Source organism: Muntiacus reevesi, chromosome 19 (genome assembly GCF_963930625.1).
Source record: "Muntiacus reevesi chromosome 19, mMunRee1.1, whole genome shotgun sequence".
NCBI lineage: Eukaryota > Metazoa > Chordata > Mammalia > Artiodactyla > Cervidae > Muntiacus > Muntiacus reevesi.
The window spans coordinates 14,093,624-14,114,377 of record NC_089267.1 but is presented as its reverse complement, the minus strand read 5'-3'; the positions used below and the strand labels follow the sequence as shown (position 1 = coordinate 14,114,377).

Here is a 20,754-nt window from a genome sequence, read left to right as displayed (position 1 = left end):
TGATACTGGGAAAATTACTGAACCTTCCTAAATGTCAGGTTCCTAGGGTAAAATAAGAAAAATAAAAATTAACTTTGCAGAAAACTATTATACATTTTAATGAGATGATGTGTGTTAAGTGCTTAATGTCAGGCACTCATTATATACATTTGATAAACAGTAGCTTATAAATCAAAGCATGTTGTTATGGATCCAGTTTGCCTTTTAGCATTGTCTCATTTCCTTCCAATGTGAGAACGCTCCACAAATCCAGTGTTTATGCTCCTTGTCCTTAAATGTACCTGTGGGTCCTAGCTTCATGCTTCTCCACATGGCCCTCTTTTTCATCTTTTTTTCCTTTTAATGGCTCATTTCAAATCCTCTGTTCTTTGAAAGTACTAGTCTATCTGGTACTTACTGTCCTCTGCCGTTCAGTTTAGCACTTAATATTATACTTATTTCCTTTGTGTGTTAACCTTTGATGAAGTAGTCTTCTGGAGGGCCAAGGGAACTGTTTTTGTGAAGAAGCAGTTTAGTAGAAGAAACATTGGACTTCGAGTCAAAAATTCTTGCTTCTAGCATAGCACCAGCTCTTGGTATTTGTGTATCCTTGGACAAGTTTCTGAATGTGTTCTCTTTTAGGATTTTGGTGAGGATCAGATGAAATATACATTTACTAGAAAGGACTGTGTAAACTGTACATAAAATATTACTTTTGCATCTATCTTGTACTTCATGTCATGTGTTGCAGATAGAAAGGTTTAAAGTGTTAATGATAATTTTTTTTAACTTTCAGAATTTCCTGGAATCAAAGACATGCAATTTTTTTGTATATTTTAAAAAGTATAATTAAAAGATTATGATGAAAATGTTATAGCTATCCTTTGATTTTGCAGAAGTGTAATTTAATATTAACCAATACTTGGTTTTAAAATACTTAAGTTTTAATATACTGTAGTAGTGTAATTTATTAGATTTCATATTCCATCATATTGTTTTAGTTCAATTAAGTAAAGAATATATCTTTGTTTAATCACAACCGATCATCTTTCTTTCTCCCTTTGCCTTCAACAAAAATTTGAAAAAGAGAGTGGTTTAAGAGGTTTCTGTTCAAAGGCAAACCATATATGGTAATAGGCCCAGCTGGCAACTTTTTTTTAATCCTAAATTAGAAGAGAGAGATGTGTAGAGATTTTTAAATAAAAAATTAAAAAAATTTTTCATTTATTTTACTATAGATTTTACATATAGTTTATTTTTCTAAATGGTCTCATCTTTTCTCTCATCTTGTCAACATCATAACATTTGACTTAAGTGGAATATTTTACATGAATAAGCCCTAGATAGAAAGCTGTGACCCCTCAAGTTTAGTGAAAAATTATATATGCTTTGCCTGTCTTCATTTAGGAGATTTGTGCTTATTAACTTGTTTTAATTACATGCCAAGCCTCTCTTAGATATTTGTAGTGAATGAAAATTTTCTCTAAACAAAGTTTTGTTAGTAAGTAGGCTTTGATGGAGAGCATTTCAATAGGTTGTATCAGAATTTGACAAAATGAAGTTTTATTAAGCAGTTTTATGATTTTTGGAAAAGCAGTTAGGTGAATTGTTTTAATTTTTAAAAAAGTTTTGTTGGAGTATAATTGATTTACAGTGTGTTTCAGGTGTATAGCACAGTTAATTGTTATACATATATTAGTTCTTTCTCACATTCTTTACCCATATGGGTTATTACAGAATATTGAGTAGAGTTCCCTGCGCTATGCAGTCGGTCCTTTCTGGTTGTCTGGTTTGCTGTGTATAGTAGTGTGTCTGTGTTAATCCCAAGCTCCTGATTTATCCCTGCACCTCCCCCTCCAACGTTTCCCCTTTGATAACTGTACGTTTGTTTTTGAAATCTGTGAGTCTGTTTCTGTTTTGTAAATAAGTTCACTTTTATCATTTTAAAAATTAGAGTCCACATATAAATGTTACTATATAATATTTGTCTTTGGCTTACTTCACTTAGTATGATAATCTCTAGGTCCATCCATGTTGTCGCAAATGACATTATTTCATTCTTTTTTATGGCTGAGTAACATTCCATTGCATTTATGTACCACATCTTTTTTATCCATTCCTTTGTCAGTAGACACATAGGTTGCTTCTGCGTCTTGGCTATTGTAAATAGTGCTATGAACGTTGGGGTGTGTACATCTTTTTGAATTATGTTTTTTTCTTGATATATCCCCATGAGTGGAATTGCTGGATCAAAAGGTAGTTCTATTTTTAGTTTTTTAAGGAACCTCCATACTGTTTTCCATAGTGATCGTACTAATTTACATTCCCATCAGTAATATAGGAGGGTTTCCTAGATGTTGTGATTTGATGCTCTATTTTCTATATACAGATTTTAACCTTTTTTTTCAATTATGAAAAGAAGTTGAATATCCACTTTGAAAATTTACCTGTTCAGTTTCAAAAATAAAGGTCAGTTGGCTTTTTTTTTTTAAACTTTTTAAGGTTGTTCGTGATAAAATTCTTATCACAAGAGTGATTAGACAGATCCCAGTCTGGGAGAAAAAAGTTGTTAAAAGTCATATCTGATAAAGGACTGTTAACAAAATATACAAGGGACTCTTATTACTCATCAATAAGCAAGTGAAAAACTCTATTAAAAATAGGCAAAAAAAAAAATAGGCAAAAGATCTGAATATACCTGACCAAAGAAGATAATGCACTATCCTCATCAGCTTAGACTGCTATAATGAAATGTTGTAAACTAGGTGACTTAAATAGCGGGTACTCATTTCTCACAGTCCTTGAGGTAGGGATGTTTAAGATCATGGTGCTGATGGGTTTGGTTCTTGATGCAGACCCTCCTCCTGCAGGTGGCCACTTTCCTGCTGCCCTCACCATAGCAGAGAGAGAAGGAGCTCTGATTTCTTTTCCTGTTCTTATTAGGGATGTTAATCTCATCATGGGGACCTCACCATCCTGACCCCATCTAAACCTGATTACTTCCCAAAGGCCTACCACCAAAAAATGCTGTCATACTGGGGATTAAGGCTTCAACATACAAATTTTGAGGAGACACATTCAATTCACACATTCCACCCTTGTGCTTATGCACAATACTTTTATTCCATGTAATCAGCCCCCCAAATCTCTTCTGTTTCCAGCATTACCTTTCAAGTCTTCTAAATATCATTTTAATCAGATAGGTGAGACTCAAAGTATGATTCATCCTGAGGCAAAATTTCTCTCCAGCTGTGAACCTGTGGAACCAGATGTGCTTCCAAATACTGTGAAGTAACAGACATAGCACAGACATTCAAATTTGAAAGGGAAAAAAAAAAAACAAAATGAAAAGGGTGATGAGTTCCAAGCTAATCTCCAAAACTTAGCAAGACAAATATCATCAGATCTTATGGCTTGAGAAGCCTCTTAAGGCTTGTTAAACCTCATTGGTTTAACACTCTGCCTTTGGGACCCACTGGGGTAGAAGTCCTGCTTCAAGGCTCTGGGTTGCTGCCAGCCGGTCTGTTGAACGCCTCCTCCAGTATGAAATGAGGATGTAGCCCTGATGGTCTCAGAAGTCATCTCAAGGATCATTCTTCTCTTCTTTTGGAGAATCAGTAGCACATTACGTAGAGAAGGGCTCTGTGGGCCAGTCCTGTAGGCTCTGACAGTCCCTCAGCTTGCCTTCCTTTTGCTCCTCCTCTCTCCCCTTCAGTCCACACGGCAGTGTTCCTGCTAGAGTGGCCGAGTAGGCCCACGGTCCACATGCACACTCATCCCTTTATTGAATGGTTGTTCAGCTTAGTGTTACCCTTAGTATTACCTTTCTGATTTTTTGTGGTATGGATAGATTTGAGAATTTTTCCAGATCTTAAGTTTTGGTCCCTTTTTGCGTAATATTATTTCTTAGTCCATTCTCTCTTTCTCCCATCTTCCTATTACTAAGCAGTCAGGTGGAACCAAGCCACTCTTAGAACACTGCTTAGAAATCTAAATATCCAGCTTCATCCTTCCACAAGTGCTACATTCCACAAAACACTGGATCACAGTTTAGTCAAATTCTCTGCCACTTTATTGACAAGGATCACCTTTTTTCCTTTGTCAGTAAAGTGGCAGAGAATTTGACTAAACTGTCCATTTCTAAGACTTCACCAAAGCGGTCTTTTACCATCCATGTTTCTTTATTAACTGATCATTTTTATTTATTAGCTTTCTAAGGAGATGGAAGCTTTCTTTTTAACTCTCTTCATTTCTTTCTGAGATCTCACCAGAATCACTGTTAATGTTTATATTTCTAGCATGCATCTCAAATCTCCAGCCTATACCCATTTCCCAGTTCCAAAGCTATTTCTGTTTTTTTGAGTATTTGCTAAAGCAACACCTCACTTCTCAGTACTAAAGTCTGTCTTAGCATAAGCTGCTATGTTAACAAATGTATAGACCAGATAGCTTAAACAACAGACGTTTATTTCTTATACTGTCTTGGAGGATTGGAGGTCAGACCAAGGTGCTGTCAGGTTCTGTTCCTTCAGATTCTTCACCCTGAAAGAGAGTGAAGAAAGACCCTCTTCCTGACTTGTAGATGCCTGCCTTGTCACTTTGTCCTCCCACAGCAGAGGGGGAGAGAGAGAGAGAGATTGAGAGAGAGTGTGCATGCATGTGCCCAGAGGCAAGCACTCTGCTCTATTTTTCTCCATCTCAGAAGGATTCTTCTTCCACCGTGGAGGCCCTACCTTCATGACCTCATGTAAACCAAATCCAGTGTTTCCACCTCCAAATTATATTGGGGTCTAGAGCTTCACCATATGAATTTTGGGGGATCCAAACATTTAGTCCATAATTTACAGATGGCAAGTAAGCATGTGAAAGATGCTTGACATTATCATTAGGGAACTACAAATTAAAACAACAATGAGATACCATGGCACACCTGTTAAAATGGTGAAAACCCAAACAACAGCATCACATGCTTGTGAGGATGTGGAGCAAAAGGAAATCATTTATTGCTGGTGGGAGTGCAAATGGTACAGCCACTTTGGAAGACAGTTTGGCAGTCTCTTACAAAACTAAACACACTCTTAGACTGCAATCCATCTTTTTTACTCTTATTTATGTAAATAGGCTGAAAATTTACATCTACACGAAAACCCGCACATGGGTGTTAATAGCAGTTTTACTGTAATTGCCAAAACTTGGAAACAACCAAGATGTCCTTGTGGTACACAAAGAAAATGGAATAATCTCTAATGCTAAAAAGAAATGTGCTAGTAAACCATGGAAAGACAGAGAAACCTTAAATGCATATTACTAAGTGATCGAGATAAATCCAAAAAGGCTACATGCTATATGATTTCAAATTATGTGCCATTCTGGAAAAGGCAAAACTATGGAGACAGTGACAAGATCCATGGTTGTCAGGGGTTGGGGGTGAGGGAAGAATGAATAAGTGGAGTGCAGAGTTTTTAAGGCGTGAAACTATTCAGTATGATACTGTGATGGTGTATGTATGTCATTACACACTTGTCAAAACCCATGGAATGTGCAACACCAGGAGTGACTCTGAAGGTGAACCATTACCTTTGGGTGATAATGATGTAACATTACAGGGTCATCATTTGTAACAAGTACATTTCTCTGGTGAGGGATATTGATAATCAGGGAGATTGTGTCTGTGTAGGTTCAGGGAGTATATGGGAACTCTGTAGTTTGCACTGTTTTGCTGTGAACTTCAAAGCACTCTGGAAAATAAAATCTATTTTTAAAAATTTATATAATGGAAAAAATTTTCTCATTTAGGCTGTTAGGTCAGGTCTTCTGACATCTGCTGGTGTATTGCAATTCAGTTGTGACACCAACCACCTGAGTTTATGTCCAAGTCCACAGGTGTAAGGGCTTGGTCTCCAGTAATACATCTGAGTACCGCTCAGACACCAGCTGCAAGTCAGGCTCCCAGGCAACCCATACTTATGGCCACTAGCTACAAATCCGGGGGCTTAAGGCCCGCTCCAGACTGCCCTGACTTCACATGCCAGCTGCAAGTTCAGACGTCTGCAGGCCACCTGCACTTCTCACCTACTGCTTATAAATGTGGGAGGTTACTGTAACTTCTCTCAGGTTTCCTAAGCTGCTGGAATGACTCAGAACTCAGGGAAGTGCTAGACTTATAATGATACTTTTATTTAAATCATATAAATCAGGATCAGCTCAACAAAGAGACATTTGGTGAGGTCCTGAATGTAGAGCTTCATGCACTCCTTCTCCCTGAGAATCAGGGCTTGTCGATAGGCTAACCAACCCAAAGCTCACCTGTGCTTTGGTGGCCTGTGCCTTCATTGGGATTCCACGATGAAGGCATGATTGATTAAACACTGGTGGCTCAGTTGGTAAAGAATCTGCCTGCAGTGCAGGAAACCCGAGTTCGATCCCTGGGTCAGGAAGATCCTCTGGAGAAGGGGATGGCAACCCACTCCAATATTTTTGCCTGGATAATTCCATGGACAGAGGAGTCTCGTGGGCTTCAGTCCACAGGATTGCAAAGAGTTGTACACGACTGAGCAACTAACACTAACACTGAGCCTCCAGCCTTCTCCCTCTTTCCAGAGTTTGGACTGGGCCAAAGTCCCTAGTCACATCTGGTCTTTCTGGTGACTGGCCCCCTACCTGTCCCATTGCCTTAGCACAAACTCCTGTGGATTAAGGGGCTTATCAAAAACAGACTCTTTATCAACAGGGAAGTTTTAAAGGATTTAGAGGTTCCTAAAACCTATATGCAGGTCAGGAAGCAACAGTTAGAACTGGACATGGAACAACAGACTGGTTCCAAATAGGACAAGGAGTACGTCAAGGCTGTATATTGTCACCCTGCTTATTTAGCTTATATGCAGATTACATCATGAGAAGCACTGGGCTGGAAGAAGCACAAGCTGGAATCAAGATTGCCGGGAGAAATATCAGTAACCTCAGATATGCAGATGACACCATCCTTATGGCAGAAAGTAAAGAGGAACTAAAAAGCCTCTTGATGAAAGTGAAAGAGGAGAGTGAAAAAGTTGGCTTAAAGCTCAGCATTCAGAAAACTAAGATCATGGCATCTGGTCCCAACACTTCATGGGAAATAGATGGGGAAACAGTGGAAACAGTGTCAGACTTTATTTTTTGGGGCTTCAAAATCACTGCAGATTGTGATTGCAGCCATGAAATTAAAAGATGCTTACTCCTTGGAAGGAACGTTATGACCAACCTAGATAGCATATTAAAAAGCAGAGGCATTACTTTGCCAACAAAGGTCCGTCTAGTCAAAGCTATGGTTTTTCCAGTGGTCATGTATGGATGTGAGAGTTGGACTGTGAAGATAACTGAGCGCTTTAGAATTGATGCTTTTGAACTGTGGTGTTGGAAAAGACTCTTGAGAGTCCCTTGGACTGCAAGGACATCCAACCAATTCATCCTAAAGGAGATCAATCCTGGGTGTTCACTGGAAGGACTGTTGCTGAAGCTGAAACTCTAATACTTTGGCCACCTCATGCGAAGAGTTGACTCATTGGAAAATACCCTGATGCTGGGAGGAATTGGGGGCAGGAGGAGAAGGGGATGACAGAGGATGAGATGGCTGGATGGCATCACTGACTCGATGGACATGAGTTTGAGCAAACTCCGAGAGTTGGTGATGGACAGGGAGGCCTGGCGTGCTGCAGTTCATGGGGTTGCAAAGAGTTGGACAGAACTGAGCAAGTGAACTGAACTAACCAGGAACCCAGGACAGAGATAAAACAGATTTTTAATTATCCAACACCAGGTTTTAAAAATGGTAGCCCTTGAGAAACCTGATAGTTTTTTGTTTGCTTTATTTAATTTTAAAGTATGCCATGGAAAGCTGAGATGACAGAAAAGTTGTTTAGACTTCATAGCTATTTAAAAGTTAATACATCATGCAATTTGAATTTTATATTTATGATTTTATGCATAAATGTATTTCTTTGTGAAAAAGGAGAAATGAACCAATAGGATAACATAGGACCCTTTCCAGTTTTTACAGGCTAACAACACTAACAGATGACCTTATCAAAAGATTTTTTTCTGGGCTGTGGTTGCTCTCTCAGATTCATTTTTCCATCTGATAGCAGATTATTTCAGAGTGTATTCACTTTCTCCAAGGAAGTATGCTCAGTTATATTTTTCTCTTGCAGATTGATTATACCGGAACAGATCCTTCTAGTCCCTGCTATAAATGTTTGTCTCCGAATGTGACACCTTGTATTTGTACCATTAACTTCACACTGGAACAGTCATTTGAGGTTTGTATTCTAAGTAATGTCTTAGAAAACCCATGCTTTAAAAAATATTGATATTAATTTTTTTTTACTAGTTATTTTCTTGTTGAGATGTCGCTTTAATTTATTTAGAGTCGGTATACTTTTGAGGAACATTATTTTGTTTAGTTAGCAAATTATGCTCTCTGATAATTAAATGCATTAATAGTTTATTCTAGTTAGTGCTTTATAAGCAAAATTTGAAACCTATTCTGTTTCTGGAAAATTTTATAACTGTACAAATCATTTTTGTATCAAGATTCTATCTACATATGTTTGTATTTAAAAAATTATTGCTCAGGCTGTTTTGACTACTTTTAATACCAACAGTTTTTACTTTAGAAAATAAATACTAATTCACACATTTAATTGCATCATCTTTTAATCAGATATGATGCTTTAACATGTGCAAACACATAGTGAAACCTTACTGACAAGCAGTTAGAAAACCCTGCACAAGGCATGCAGTGTGTGTGTGTGTGCACGTGCGTGGTCTGCCTGCCTTTTGCATTCACACTCAGCTGTCATTCTTGGAAACTGAGCCAGATGGTGAAGGCCCCACAGATTCAGAGTAGTCATGGCTAGACGAATTTGTGCTCTCCTTTACCTGAAAACTGAACTTTTAAAAAGTATTGTTTTATTCTTCAGGGAGCAAAACTACTTTAATACAGGCCAGTTTTTTGGACTTTTGCAGCTATGCTTCAGATTTTCTTAAAGGTACTGGTGACTTTTGAGGTCCCTGGTAGATGGTGGCCATCTAGTGGTTATGGATGCTCTTGCACTGAGATAATGGACAATAAAGCTCCCTTTTCAAAAATTATAAAAATAAATTAGAAGACAGGAATTTAATTATTTTGTTTTAGCAGAAATAGCATAAATGTAAAACATCAGAAAAGTTTGATTTTTTTAATGTGATGGACAAATTGTAAAGATACATTAAGTTCTGCTTTTGTCAAAACAGGCAGAATTAAAAACATGAAAGAGACTTATAATGATTTGGAAGCTCTATTAGTTTCCTCTCCCATTCAGAAACACTTAGGGTTTCAGAACTTTTCTTCTGCAAAGGTGATTGTCCTCAGATTCATTTTTTTCTGGGTTCTGTATTCTTTGACAAACCAAATTTGAATTGGACTAAAAACTTTTCAGAGAACAGAAATCAGCCAATGAAATAAATGAATAAATAAATAAAAGATTTCTATATAAATGTTTTCTCTATATAGACTGAGTTTGCATACTTGACATTTAAAAAGCAAGCCTTGAATAAATGATTATATATATGAAAACAGCAGATCAGATAAAGCAAAATGTTATTGACATCTTTTTTCTTTTCTGAATTCCTTTTAATCAAAGATAGATTACAGATTGTAGAGGTAGAAATGAGAAAGGAGAAAATAGCTAATGTTTTTGCCACCCCCAAAAGTCTTAGTCATTTAACATGACTTCATGGCACCTTCTAAATAATTATAGTGTATGTAGGTTACTCTTCTTTCCTAGGATTTTTCCAAGTTGGCTCCACTGCACACATTATTTTGCTTGATTATTATAAAATGACTTCTATTATCTTAGATACTTTACTAATTATAAATTTGTTCATTATTAACATTACGTAGTATCCTGTTGAAGAATTTACCATGTCCCAATTCAAGTTCAACATTTGTTTTGAGCAATAAATGAAAGCTTGACCATTATATCTTTGAAAAGTTGGTGCTAGTTGGATAAAGGCCAATCTGAATTACAGAAAAATTTTTTAAAAGTTATTTATGGATTTTAATTGGAAGACAATTTTACAATTTAAAATTGAAAGCAGATCAAATTAGGCTAATAGATTCCATGAGAACTTTTTTATTTGTTTGCTTTAATGTAAATAGGTATCTTTGAGGTCTTTCAGGGTATTTCAAAGTTTATTCTTGGATTTTTTGGAGCATGCCTTCTTTAACTTTATTTCCAGTTCTGGCAGAATTCACCCCAGTACCTGTTTTAAGTTATCAATGTTTTGAACTAGTCCAAATTACATAGTTTTTATGTATGAATGAAACTTTATACTTAATAGTTTCATATGAACATCTTTTTCGTTTCTCTAGGGCAATGTGTTTATGTATTATGGACTGTCTAATTTCTATCAAAACCATCGTCGCTATGTGAAATCTCGAGATGATGGTCAACTAAATGGAGATCCTAGTGCTTTGCTTGTAAGTAAAGTGATAGAACATAAAACTGGTGTTTTAATAACTAAGAACATGTGATAATTGTGTTATCTCATTTCAGTGAGATCTGTCAATTCTCATTTCAGTAAGAAATGATAGATATTAAAATGTTAAATGAAATTAAAATATTGCTTGTCATTTTTAGTTTGTTCGGTGAGGGTTTTAGTTAAAATTTTTTTCTCTGGAATTTGCATAGATTAATGATTTCTTGCAGCCAGAGGACGCGTTACTTCCTGCTTGTTTCTTATAGTATCATTGGGATTTTTGCTTTGTTAATTCCCTGGCCTCAGCTGTAAAGAATCTGCCTGCAAATGCAGGAGACTCTGGTTCCACCCCCTGGGCTGGGAAGATCCCCTTGAGAAGGAAATGAAAACCCACTCCAGTATTCTTGCCTGGGAAATCCCATGGGTAGAAAAGCCTTCAGTTTAGTTCAGTTGTTCAGTCGTGTCTAACTCTTTGCTACCCAGTGGACTGTAGCACACCAGGCTTCTCTGTCCATCATCAACTCCCGGAGCTTGCTCAGATTCCTGTCCAGCAAGTCGGTGATGCCATCCAACCTCCTCATTCTCTGTCATCCTCTTCTCCTCCTGCTTTCAATCTTTCCCAGCATCAGCGTCTTTTCCAGTGAGTCAGTTCTTCCCATCAGGTGGCCAAAGTATTGGAGTTTCAGCTTCAGCATCAGCCCTTTCAATGAACTCTCAGGACTGATTTCCTTTAGGATAGACTGGTTGGATCTCCTTGAAGTTCAGGGGACTCTCAAGGGTCTTCTCCAACACCACAGTTCAAAAGCATCAATTTTTCTGCACTCAGCTTTCTTTATTGTCCAACTCTCACATCCATACATGACTACTGGAAAAACCATAGCTTTGACTAGACGGACCTTTGTTGGCAAAGTAATGCCTCTGCTTTTTAACATGCTGTCTAGGTTGGTCATAGGTTTTATTCCAAGGAGTAAGCATCTTTTAATTTCATGGCTGCAGTCACCATCTGCAGTGATTTTGGAGCTCCCAAAATAAAGTCAACCACTGTTTCCACTATTTCGCCATCTATTTGCCATGAAGTGATGGGACCGGATGCCATGATCTTAGTTTTCTGAATGTTGAGCTTTAAGCCAACTTTTTCACTCTCCTCTTTCACTTTCATCAAGAGGCTCTTTAGTTCCTCTTCACTTTCTGCCTTAGAGTGGTATCATCTGCGTGTCTGAGGTTATTGATATTTCTCCTGGAAATCTTGATTCCAGCTTGTGCTTCTTCCAGCCCAGCGTTTCTTATGACGTACTCTGCATATAAGTTAAATAAGCAGGGTGACAATATACAGCCTTGAAGTACCCTGTTTCCTATTTGGAACCAGTCTGTTGTTGCATGTCCAGTTCTAACTGTTGCTTCTTGACCTGCATACATATTTCTCAGGAGGCAGGTAAGGTGGTTTGGTATTCCCATCTATTTAAGAATTTTTTGGCAGTTTGTTGTGATCCACACTGTCAGAGGCTTTGACTTAGTCAATAAAGCAGAAGTAGCTATTTTTCTGGAACTCTCTTGCCTTTTCAGTGATCCAGCGGATGTTGGCAGTTTGATCTCTGGTTCCTCTGCCTTTTCTGAATCCAGCTTAAACATCTGGAAGTTCACAGTTTATGTACTGTTGAAGCCTTAGCTTGGAGAGTTTTGAGCATTACTTTGCTAGCATGTGAGATGAGAGCAATTGTGTGGTAGTTTGAGCATTCTTTGGGATTGCCTTTCTTTGGGATTGAAATGAAAACTGACCTTTTCCAGTCCTGTGGCCACTGCTGAGTTTTCCAGATTTGCTGGCATATTGAGTGCAACAGTTTCACAACATCATCTTTTAGGATTTGAAATAGCTCAACTGAAATTCCATCACCTCCACTAGCTTAGTTTGTAGTGATGCTTCCTAAGGCCCACTTGACTTCACATTCCAGGATGTCTGGCTCTAGGTGAGTGATCACACCATCGTGATTATCTCATTCATGAAGATCTTTTTTGTATAGTTCTTCTGTATATTCTTGCCATCTCTTAATATCTTCTACTGCTGTTAGGTCCATACCATTTCTGTCCTTTATTGTACCCACCTTTGCATGAAATATTCCCTTGGTATCTCTAAGTTTCTTGAAGAGATCTCTAGTCTTTCCCATTCTTTTGTTTTCCTCTATTTCTTTGCATTGATCACTGAAGAAGGCTTTCTTATCTCTCCTTGTTGTTCTTTGGAACTCTGCATTCAGATGGGTATATCTTTCCTTTTCTCCTTTGCCTTTAGCTTCTCTTCTTTTCTCAGCTATTTGTAAGGCTTTCTCAGACAACTGTTTTGCCTTTTTGCATTTCTTTTTCTTGGGGATGGTCTTGATCACTGCCTCCTGTACAATGTCACGAACCTCCTTCCATAGTTCTTCAGGCATTTTGTCTATCAGATCTAATCCCTTGAATCTATTTATCACTTCCACTGTATAGTTGTAAGGGATTTGATTTAGGTCATACCTGAATGGTCTAGTGGTTTTCCATTCTTTCTTCAATTTAAGCCTGAATTTTGCAATAAGGAATTCATGATCTGAGCAACAGTCAGCTCCTGGTCTTGTTTTTGCTGACTGTATAGAGCTGCTCCTCTTTGGCTGCAAAGAATATAATTAGTCTGATATCAGTACTGACCACCTGATGATGTCCATGTTTAGAGTCTCCTCTTGTGTTGTTGGAAGAGGGTATTTGCTATGACCAGTGCGTTCTCACGACAGAACTCTATTAGCCTTTGCCCTGCTTCATGTTGTACTCCAAGGCCAAATTTGCCTTGACTTCCTACTTTTGCATTCCAGTCCCCTGCAATGAAAAGGACATCTTTTTTGGATGTTAGTTCTAGAAGGTCTTGTAAGTCTTCCTAGAACTGTTCAACTTCAGCTTCTTCAGCATTACTGTTTGGGGCATAGACTTGGATTACTGTGATATTGAATGGTTTGTCTTGGAAACGAACAGAGATCATTCTGTCGTTTTTGTGATTGCACCCAAGAACTGCATTTTGGACTTAAAAGAGCCTGGTGGGCTACAATCCATGGGGTTGTAAAGAGTTGGACATGAGTAAGTGACTAGACAACAAAAGCGACAGACAGTTTGTAATGGGATTTGATGAATGTAGCATTCTGGGAATGTAATTTGTTGTGTTTGGGTTTATTCATTATTATTATACTGGGTAGGAATATGTAAATAAACTACTTTTAATTTCTAAGATTATGTTTTAAAATCAAACATGTATGCTGTTTTTTACCCTGTGGGACACCTAAGTTCTAAAATCCAAAGAGTGGGTTACTGAAAAACTGTCTGAGGAGCTTTTTGAAAATAGAGAGTCCAGAATTACTCCTAAGTCTTTCATGTCTACATCTATAGGGTTGGAGCTCTAAAATGTCTGTTTTTAACAAGCTCCCCTTCTGATGCTCAGCTGGGTTTGGCACCCTATGGACTAGGTGATCTTAGGTTCCTAACTGTTGTTCAGCATCCATTGTAGTGGTTGGTGCCCAAGTATTTTTTTTTTTTTCCAGTGGGTTTTGTCATACATTGATATGAATCAGCCATAGAGTTACACGTATTCCCCATCCCTATCCCCCCTCCCACCTCCCTCTCCACCCGATTCCTCTGGGTCTTCCCAGTTCACCAGGTCCAAGCACTTGACTCATGCATCCCACCTGGGGTTGGTGCCCAAGTATTTTATATTATTGGTGCCAGTGCAGCAAGCCTTGGGAGTCCCACAGTAATTTAAGGACCACTTAAAAACAGTGACTCTCTTAGAATGCAATTTAGAATCATATTGGGACCAGTCCGTGTGGGGGGTTATGTTGTGAGATCCACAAGTCCAGAGAAGGTGATATTCTGTGAGACACACCAGGTACTCAGAATTTGTTGACTGGGATCATAGATTGGGTGTGTGTTGGAAGACCCAGAAGTGGTGATTGATTTCCAGTTCTTTTATGTAGATACACTCTTCACGGAGGGCAAAAGAAGCTGAGATTCTTTTCTTCCAAGCTTCAAGCAAAGTTTTTCAGCTAAACTAGGATTTTTTCTATACAGGGCCAGTAGTAAACATTTTCAGCTTTGCAGGTCATGTAGTCCATTGCAGCTACTCAGCTCTGCCGTTTTAGAATGAAGGCAGCCATAGATAGTACTGAAGTGAATGGGTGTAGCTGTGTTCCAATAAAACTTTTTCAAAAACAGGTCCTGGGCTGAATTTGGTTTGCAGACTGTCATTTATTGATCACTGGACTAGACCAAAATATATGACTTAAGACCAGATGGCTTTCAAAAATTTTAAAGATGTTCAGAATAAACAGATTGAAGTCCAAGTTACTTAACATTGTATGTAAGGCCCTTCACAATGTGATGTCAGCCTGCCACTCCAGCCTCTTTGGTTTTATATTCTATTCTTAATGTACCTTTGGCCTGGCTACCCTGGGCCATATATACCGTTACCTAACTATGCCTGGTGACACACGTTATCTGCCCATTTGGGCATTTACATTTCATTTGTCCAGATTGTGGTTTTTACTCTTTCCTTGGAGGTCCTTCCTCTCATCTCAGGCCTGCTGTTTAGTGTCTCTGGATGCAGAATAACTTCTCTCCATGTGTACTTCATTCATGCTGTGTTCATACTTCATTTCATACTTTACTTAACACAGTCTCCCCACATCATCCACTCTCTCTCTTCCTTTCCAGGCTGTTTTCTATGTAACTGCTAGAGTGATCTTTAAAAAAAACATAAATACCATTTCTCTGCCTAAAATCTTTCAGTGGTTTGTTTACTCAGGATGATCTGAGCTATGCACGACTCTCCTATTTCCCATGCTCTTAACTACATTCCCCCTTTACTTTCTCAGAAATACCAGGTTCTTTCTAAATGGCGTGTACTATTCTCTCTGCTTCAGGCTCTTCTATGTGCTCTTCACGTGGCTGTCTCCTACTTTCTTCAGGTCTTAACTTTCATGAGAAAGACTTCCTCATATCATTTATTTACTTATCTTCTGTCTTCCCAACCATACTGCAAGCCCATGAGAGCAGGAAGCACGACTTTCTTTAATCACCATGTACCAAGTACCTCTACAGTGCCTAACACATGAGTGGCATTTAATAAATATATATGGAATAAATATAGACACTTTTATCATGGCTCTCATTTCGTATTATAGTTGGTTGTGTTTGGGTTTGTTTCCCTTGTTACATTGTGAGCTGCTGAAAAGCAGAGACTTTTTTTTCTTTCTTTCATTTTGCCCTTTCTAGCACCTTTGATGGTATGTGGTACATGTTTGGTACTCATCAAATGGTTTTTCTAAGCCAGTTACTACAAAGTATGTAACATTGCTTAGTTCAGTACCTGATGACTAGGTAGTGAATATTTTCCTTTAAAACTTCTTCAGTAATTTAGTAGCTAGAAGAAGGTTCTTCAGGACTCAAGTCCACCATCTCCTCTCTCTGCTGGTTTTCCAAATGAAGTTGCTATTCCACTCCCTCCCTCGCCCCCCAAGAGTTTCATGGTTACAATATATATGTGTCACACTGAGAGTTTATTTTACTTTTTTTTCTTGAAATCACAGTTTTCATCAAAACAATCAAATAGTAGGCTAATTATATGTTGTCTATCTTCATGGCCTTAGAATAATAACTTTATGAATGCAGATGGCACAGGGACCGAACAGCTGAGAAGTCAAATTTTAAAGAGACTTTATGAAATTCCCTGCCACATTTCTTTAACCTTCTCCTGTCTTTTTCACTCCTGTAGTTCTTTTTCCAATGAGAATGTAGATACATGAAAAAATTGGTGATAATGGAATAGCCCTAGGACACTAGATTCTAGTTAATTTCAAATTGGGAGTATCTTGGTTTGTTTATGTGTTTTGAGACATGGCCTATTGTGGCCTTGGAGTTGCAGAATAATTCAGACATATACCTCATGTTAGACTTGGTAGAATCTCTAGATTAACTCTACAATTTACATGTTTCCTTGAGATCTTCAGTAGGGACTGAATCCAAACTGAATCTGGAGGACAGGTGAATTGCTGTTTGCCTTGCCAACATGTTTGTTTTCTTTAACCTGGATGCACAGTTTAGAGAAGTCTGGTATATTCTGGGAATTCTTTTCCTTCCTTCTCCCCAATCAGCCAGTCCTCTTCCCTGCTTTCTCTTCCTTCCTTCCACAGGATTTAATTTGGGGATTTAACTCCAAATTACAGAACTTGAAATTATCTAGCTGAACATGTTCATTTTGTAAGTCAGGCCCAGATAAGTCAAGGGGCTTGCCTGAAGTTACGCAGTACATTAGTTGGAACTAGAAGCTCCAGTCTTACTTCCAGTTTAAGACTCCCTTCATTACGTTATAGCTGGATTGACAATAGATGGCTTCTCAATTTTTCTTGGGTCGAAAACTGTAGTTATGATTTCTGTGTTGGTATGAAGATGTTTTAAAATTTCATTTTGACATGTATCTGTGTGACAAAATACATGCAAAGAAAGGTTATAAAGCAATAATGTTAAGGAATATATTTTTTGCACAGTTGAATGTGGTTTGTTTATAATCTGTCTATAGTGTAGACACTCTGTATGCATTGCAAATAAGAAATATGTAGGCATTGCATTTTTAATCAGTAATTAGGGCTAACTGATAGATCTCTCAGAGGCCTGGGTAATAATTTCTCTCTTGTTTCCTTTTGAATATCAGAATCCCAGTAAGGAGTGTGAGCCTTATCGAAGAAATGAAGACAAATCAATTGCTCCTTGTGGGGCTATAGCCAACAGCATGTTTAATGGTATGATATAGAGATAAACAAAGATTATATATATTATACTATAGTTAGGAATATTTGTATAAGCTTACAGAAACAAGAATGGACTTAGCAATTGAACAGGAACATGAAATTGTAAAATTCAACAGCTTTAAGATCAATATATAGTATTAGTTATGCAGTGGGATATTGGAATGCTTTATGACTTTCTTTTGTGAATTCTTGTATTTTAAGAATGAATTTCTGTCTCTGAGAAGAAAGAAGCAGAGACATTCTGCTAACTTCTGGTTTCATATATAATAAACCAACTTTGAATATTTATACCATTAAAAAGGGGCTACAGCACTGTCTGATAACGAATATAATATGAACCATAAATGTGAGACATGTATATAATTTTAAGTTTTCTGATAGTCACATTAAAAACAATAAAAACCAAGTTACATTAACTTTAATAATATTTTATTAAACTCAGTATGCCCCAAATATTATCATTTCAGCATGTAAGTGATGTTCAGTATATAAAGTTATTAGTGAGATATTTTATGTACTAATTTTTTATATAAAACCTTTGATGTATATTATATCCTTACAAAACATATTCATTTGGATGAGCCATAATTTCAAGGGCTCTGTAGCAATATAGCCAGTGATTACCATGTTGAACAGTGCAGATAGAGAATTTGGTAAGCCAGAAAGTATTTAGCAATGTATTTTTTTTTTAAAGAATACTTTTATTCTTTTTTAAAAGAATAATAGAAGGAGAGGCAAATTTACCTTGTAACTTGTTTTATTTGTGTTAAGATTAAAACATTTGACCTTATCACATATCAGCTAGCCATGTAGGAAAATGACTTGGAACTGTATTGAGGGAAGGCAAGTTCATCTAGGATCATGAAGTTACCATAGTTAATTCACATGTAAATAACCAAGAGCAGACGCACATCATGTGCCTGCTTTGTTAAAACTGCTTTGGGAAGCAAATACCAAATCCTTGTTTCTCATGGAGTCAAGTTGTTACTATGAATTTTCAGTAGATGTTTAGTAATATCTCTCTTTTCTTGTGTCCAGATACACTAGAATTGTTTCAGGTTGGCAATGCATCTGATCTTATGCCTGTTCCTTTGAAAAAGAAAGGTATTGCTTGGTGGACAGATAAAAATGTAAAATTCAGAAATCCCCCGGGAACAGACCCATTAGCAGAACGATTCAAAGGTAGAGTATTACTGCTATCCCTTAAAACATAATCTAGGTGTTTTAATGAAATACCTAAAATTTTCAGTCTCTAGGATCTTTAAAAAGTTTTGGTTTTTTAAAAACAACTTTTCTTCATGTCAAGTTAGGTAAAATATGTAGCATGTTCTAATGTGTTAAAATTCTACAGGAAACACATACTGTTCATCTTGAATTTCTCTGGTACTTTTCTACATGTTTTAGCTATAATCTTTTAAAGTTGTGACAAAGTTTATTTTAAACAAGTGTTTATTTAAATTTTATAATTATAAGTCCAAATTTTTGTTTCTTTGCCTCCTTTATTTCATAATGTAATGTTTCTTACCATTATATCTTTGCATTAAGCCTTTTGGTTCATACTCAGTTGCCTACTTTTAGTAATCTCTTAATTGAGATATCAATCAAATCTTTGTAATTATTTGTTAAGGTTTTCTGTGAGGAATTGATTTCTCTTTAGATTTTAAGACTCAGAATATGACTATATTTCTATTTTTGCACATAGGGAAAATATTCATATTGTATATCTTTGTTTTATTAGAGTGTGACTTTTCAGTGAAACTCTTAATAAAATTGAATATTTTGTCTCCCATATTCCACTCCCATCTCCTTTTTAAGGCACAACAAAGCCAGTAAACTGGGTTAAACCGGTTTACATGTTGGATTCTGACGAAGATAATAATGGATTCATAAATGAGGATTTTATTGTTTGGATGCGTACTGCAGCATTACCTACTTTTCGTAAGTTATATCGTCTTATAGAGCGGAGAAATGATTTACATCCAACATTACCAGCTGGACGATACTATTTGAATATCACATACAGTATCCTTTTGTGGCCGTGTGCACAGATTCAAAGAATTTGAAAGGAGCATAGTCCAACCTTGTCTCAGTTATGTGGCCTGCTGCCTTGTACTTTAGTTTTGCTCGCTGCATTTTTATGAGAGTATGTGTATATGTATGAGAAAGTCTCTTTTAACTTGTTTCTTCCAGAAACGTTTTTAAGTTTTGTATACTTTGGACTAGAATTCACGCATATTAGTTGATGAAAAAGTGAAGTGATCAGGGGCTCCCGTACTACTTGGTAAATTATTTAAAATGTAGTGTTAGATTTATTAATAAGTTAGATATTTTTACAAGAGAGATTGTAATTAAGTTTAGTGCAAAGGCTAGTAAGTGTACCTAGTGCTTAGCAAATAAGTGGTGGTGGTACTGGGCTGTTTCAGTATTTTTTTTTTCCAAAACATTTTTTCAGTATTTTTTTAGATATTAAAAATTAATGAGTTTGTTACTTCATATCAACATAATTATTTATAACTAGTCTGTTTACAGTACCAAAGCATTTTTATCATTAGCTGTATTGTTCTACCTTAATAATTTAGGCAGACTTTTAAGTGCTGTTAAATATCATTTATTTCATCCTAACTGTGTGTCAGAGTTATATTAAATACTTTGCATATGTTATTTATTTCAAGCATTGTGAGATAGGTATCATCTCCATGTTGTAGACAAGAATACAGGAACATAGAGCATTTAAGTAACTTACCTGAGATTACACAAGTAGTAGAAAAATCAGGGTTCAGAATCAGGCTATTGACTCCAAAGGCTGTTGACTTTATCATCAACCACCACTGTAGGCTGCATCCCTGGCTAGTTCAGTCAAGTAGTCAGGACTGTCCATATCATCCTGGGTGCAGAGTCTTTCCTAAGCTAGAAATATTGGGCACTAACTTTGATTCTAAACAAAGTCCTTACATCTTTTAATCTCTAGCCCATTGCTTGTATATATCATGGATAAAAATAGCTCAGATATTAGCATTTAAATGTTTGCTGATCTTACATTTTTGATTTTTCATAACCCAAGTTAGCTTTAAATATATAGTTTCAGTTTAGATTAATAAATGGTTGAATTAATAGACCTCATTTCAAAGTAAAGATCTATTTGGATCCTTAGTCTTTTGATTTTGCACCTCAGTACACACCTGAGTGTGACCTGATAGTAACAGACTGAAAGTGACCAAGTTTTTGAAACTCTGCCTACATAGCAGCAGTTTTAGACAAACAGACTCAATTTAGGTGCCGGTAGAGAGAACAGTCTTGAGGCTGTAGCCAAAGTAGAGATCTGCCTGCAGCCTACAGCACAAGAAAGGGAAGGCTTTGGAGCACTCAGGATTTCTTGGCTGACATAATTTGCGCCAAGAAAACTGGTAGAAGAAATGGAGGCTGTTTTGAAAATCAGTAAGACAGAAATGAGACCTGCAAACATCAAGGG

The 20,754-nt window shown here is 37.0% G+C and overlaps 1 protein-coding gene across 1 annotated transcript in view; it reads left to right on the top strand.

Moving 5' to 3' along the window:
• TMEM30A (transmembrane protein 30A) overlaps positions 1–20,754 on the top strand; it is a 38,780-nt gene that overhangs the window by 13,673 nt on the left and 4,353 nt on the right. Inside the window, 5 exon segments of the mRNA XM_065911320.1 lie at positions 8,166–8,273; positions 10,370–10,477; positions 17,189–17,276; positions 18,324–18,467; positions 19,101–19,307. Coding sequence (XP_065767392.1) covers positions 8,166–8,273; positions 10,370–10,477; positions 17,189–17,276; positions 18,324–18,467; positions 19,101–19,307 — 655 coding nt within the window.